A 3,823-nucleotide genomic window follows, 5' to 3' on the forward strand; every position below is an offset into this window, starting at 1 on the left:
TGGTATCCAAGGCGTCGTTGTCCAGGTCATCCTCCGCTCCAGCAGAGGGGTCCTGGTGATGAAGACATGTGTCAATTAGGAATATCCTCTTTCATCAATCAAGTTAATTTTTTGTTTCATCAGATAAGAGTTGCATTAAAATTGTTTACAGTTGGTTTAAAAGAACAAAAGGTCGTTTATAAAAATCTGTAAATACATTTTATAATTTTCCTGTTTTACTTGAATTGAAAAACAAAACTTACATTGAACTCAGTCCCATTTGTATTAAAAAATTATTTTTTTAACTATGAAAAAATAAAATTATTCCAAGACATTACTTCACAGACAAATACCTCCTGTTGATGGTCCGGCCGTGGTATCCTTGGCGTCGTTGCCCAGGTCATCCTCCACTCCAGCAGAGGGGTCCTGGTGATGAAAACATGTGTCAATTAGGAAAAACCTCTTTCATACCTCTTTCATCAATAAAGCTTTTTTTTGCTTCGTCAAATAAACAGAACCGTTATAAAATTGTTTACTGGTATGTTTAAAAGGACAGAAGGTTATTAATAAAAATCTGCCACTAAATATATTTTATCATTTTACGGTTTTATCTGATTGAAAAAAAAAAAGTTTTACATTTAACTCAGTCCCATAGACAGGTATTATTCTAATTTCATTGAAATAATACAAACAAATAATCTTCTAAGACACATTACTTCTCAGACAAATACCTCCTGTCGATGGTCCGTCTTGGTATCCTTTTGGTTGTCCGGGCCATCCTCCGCTCCAGCGGAGGGGCTCTGGTGATGAAGAAATGTGTCAATTAGGAATATCCTCTTTCATTAATAAAGCTTTTTTTTTTGTTCCATCAAAAAATAAAGAGCTGTTATAAAATTGTTTACATTTCGTTTAAAAGGACAGAAGGTCATATAAAATAATATTTCGCTAAATACATTTGATCATTTTCCGGTTTAAGCCAAATTAAAAAAACAAAACATAAATTGAACTCAGTCTCAGAGGTATTTTTTTTTTTCTTTTTTTTTTGAGCTAATGAAAAAATAAAATAATTTCAAGACGTTACTTCACAGACAAATACCTCCTGTTGATGGTCCGGCCGTGGTATCCTTGGCGTCGTTGTCCAGGTCATCCTCCGCTCCAGCAGAGGGGTCCTGGTGATGAAGACATGTGTCCATTAGGAATATCCTCTTTCATCAATCAAGTTAATTTTTTTTGTTTCATCAGATAAAGAGTTGTAAATTGTTTACAGTTGGTTTAAAAGGACAAAAGGTCGTTTATAAAAATCTGTAAATACATTTTATAACTTTCCTGTTTTATTTGAATTAAAAACAAAACTTACATTGAACTCATTCCCATTTGTATTAAAGAATTATTTTTTTTAACTATAAAAAAAAAAATTATTCCAAGATATTACTTCACAGACAAATACCTCCTGTTGATGGTCCGGCCGTGGTATCATTTGCGTCGTCGTCAAGTCGTCCTCCGAACTGGCAGAGGGGTCCTTGTGATGAAGACTGTGTCAATTTGGAATATGCTCTTTCATTAATCATGATAATTTTATTGTTTCATCATATAAAGAGTTGTTATAAAATTGTTTACATTTGGTTTAAAGGACAGAAGGTCATTTATAAAAATCTGTCGCTAAATACATTTTACCATGTTCCGGTTTTATGTGAATTAAAAAACAAAACTTACATTGAACTCAGTCTTGTAGGTATTTTTCTAATTTTATTGAACTAATAAACAAATAATCTTCCAAGACATATTACTTCACCGACAAATACCTCTTTTAGATTGTCTTCCGCATCAGCGAGTGGTCCTGGGGATGAAAATCCGTGTCGATACAGTGCTGTACCAGCAAACCTCAAGGAGCAATCCAGTATACATGCCACTCCAACAACCTCACACTCAAACTCAAGATCAGCAGGAAGCTCTACCCACACCATTCTACCCCAGCCACCCTTCCCGTCCTACCTCTCACCCCCCTAAAAAAAACAACAACAACCAAACCTACACTGCCACCTCAACTACCTCCCGCCATGGCCATGGCAACACCTACAAAATTCTACTCTGACTCTAACCTATCCACCTAGTTCCCTATCAAGCTATTTGCCTATCTCTACAGCCCCACTGCGTCACTTTAAGCCTGAGTGTGAGAGACGGAAATCGGAGCAGCAGACCACTCGCTGTTGGCTTCTCATGTGGGTGCTGTCTTTCTGAGAAAATAAATTAGAAGTCAAACTAGTTATTAAACTTTTTGGAGTACGAGTAACGAGAAGCGCATCAATACAATAATGATTATTAAATGTAGGGGAAAAAATAAGAAGCCAAAGCCTACTCTTATTGATTTTGGACCACCAAGGAATCTTTTACATAACATGTGCAACTTGGACACGAGACCTCCAAGATTTTTCCCTCTTATCTGAAAAGGCCAGGTGTAGATCTTACCTCAGGGGTGTAGAAAGGCTTCAGAAAGAGTTTTTTTAGAAGCCCAGAGGAGGGGGGCAAAGGAGGCGAGGGAGTGAGGGAGTGAGGGCAGGAAGTGGAGACGGAAGCAGATGACACAACATATTGAGAGCAGGAAATGAGGTGAAAGGAGACAATATTAGAGAATAAAAATGTCCATGACGCCATCCGGATTCGAACCCGGGACCTATTGAAAGAGAGGCAAACACCCTAACCTCGCGACCACGAGAGCCCCCGGAAAGATGAATGACCTTTCAGTACACAAAGTATACGATGAGGAGGAGTGGAGAGAGCCGAAGAATGGGGACTCAATAAAAGGAATTGAAAATCGGTTCAAAAGCCCCATTTCAAGAAGTATTTCAGAACATAACATTTGCATCATAACAATGAAGTCGGGAGGATTTCTCGAAAGAGAAAACAAAAAAGAAAAGAAAGACGCAAAGAAATAACATACCTGAATAGTTAGCGCAGATATTTGGAATCTATCATGACTGTGTGGCCTGGAAGCCTCGTCTCGTTGGTTAGTCACAGGGGACGGGAAGACAGTGTCCAACGTTTTACGTTTTATCACAGAATCACAAGCACTATCTGCCGACAGCCTCCAAACTCTGCAAAGGTTGGCTTCGAACTGATCAGTTTCTGCTCAAAGTAAGAGAGAGAGATATCAAACTGACCTGTATTCACCAGGAAGCTGTCTGCTGATTGGTTGGCTGTTGGGTCTCCAAATTTTACTCACAGTCACTTTTTTGAATGTTTAATCTGGAGTACTGTAAACAGTCTCCGCTTTCGACCATGATGACCAGACATTAGAAAAGCGTGACATACCCCGTCCCTTGTCCTTGAAGAAAACCCTGAACTGTGGAAAGATTTTATAGCATAGATCTAGATCTGGCTTGTTCACTTTCGTCTGACCGCGTTAAAAAAATCTTAGCTCATTAATTATTAATTTACCTATCGTCTATGCCAACAAAACTTTGCATGGTAGTTCTGCGGGCCAGTAACCAAACAAAAATATTTTTTTTCAAACAAATCTTGATCCCGTTATTAAAATCCAGCCCCTACTTTTAAGTGTCAGCTCACTGACCCCCCCCCCTCCCTTCCCCCACGACTGTCCAGACGTCTCCCCGTGCTCCATGGTGTGAGTCTGGAAAATTACTCACCCACCTCGCCGTACTTTAAAGTGTGGTGTTGAGGAAAATAATAGATCTATGTCAACTTTCAAATGTGTTTAAGTGTAGCCAGTGCAAAGCGGTTATAAATTTTTTTCCCAACTAATTCTAAATCTATACTACAGATCCTTAATCATTTTCGTTATTTTGGCAGAAATTAATGAAACAAAAAGTCAGGCGATAAAGTTAGG

The 3,823-nt window shown here is 38.5% G+C and overlaps 1 protein-coding gene across 5 annotated transcripts in view; it reads right to left on the minus strand.

Moving 5' to 3' along the window:
- Positions 1-3,222, minus strand: part of LOC101849373 — a 6,904-nt gene extending 3,682 nt beyond the window's left edge. The window contains exons 1-5 of one of the 5 annotated variants that reach the window (XR_004858511.1): positions 2,918-3,222; positions 1,427-2,213; positions 1,076-1,148; positions 711-779; positions 333-405 (exon numbers count right to left, since the gene is read on the minus strand). Coding sequence is in view for 3 of the 5 variants with exons in the window: in XM_013082178.1 (XP_012937632.1) it covers positions 27-52; positions 333-405; positions 711-779; positions 1,782-1,943 (330 nt within the window). In the remaining 2 variants the exon portion in view is untranslated. Of the gene's footprint in view, position 1; positions 53-332; positions 406-710; positions 780-1,075; positions 1,149-1,426; positions 2,214-2,917 lie in introns of those variants that run through there. The other 4 variants (XM_013082178.1, XM_035969606.1, XM_035969605.1 and 1 more) reach the window with 4 other exon arrangements.
- Between the last annotated feature and the right edge of the window lie 601 nt (positions 3,223-3,823).

This window comes from Aplysia californica, unplaced genomic scaffold, assembly GCF_000002075.1.
Source record: "Aplysia californica isolate F4 #8 unplaced genomic scaffold, AplCal3.0 scaffold00162, whole genome shotgun sequence".
Lineage (NCBI taxonomy): Eukaryota > Metazoa > Mollusca > Gastropoda > Aplysiida > Aplysiidae > Aplysia > Aplysia californica.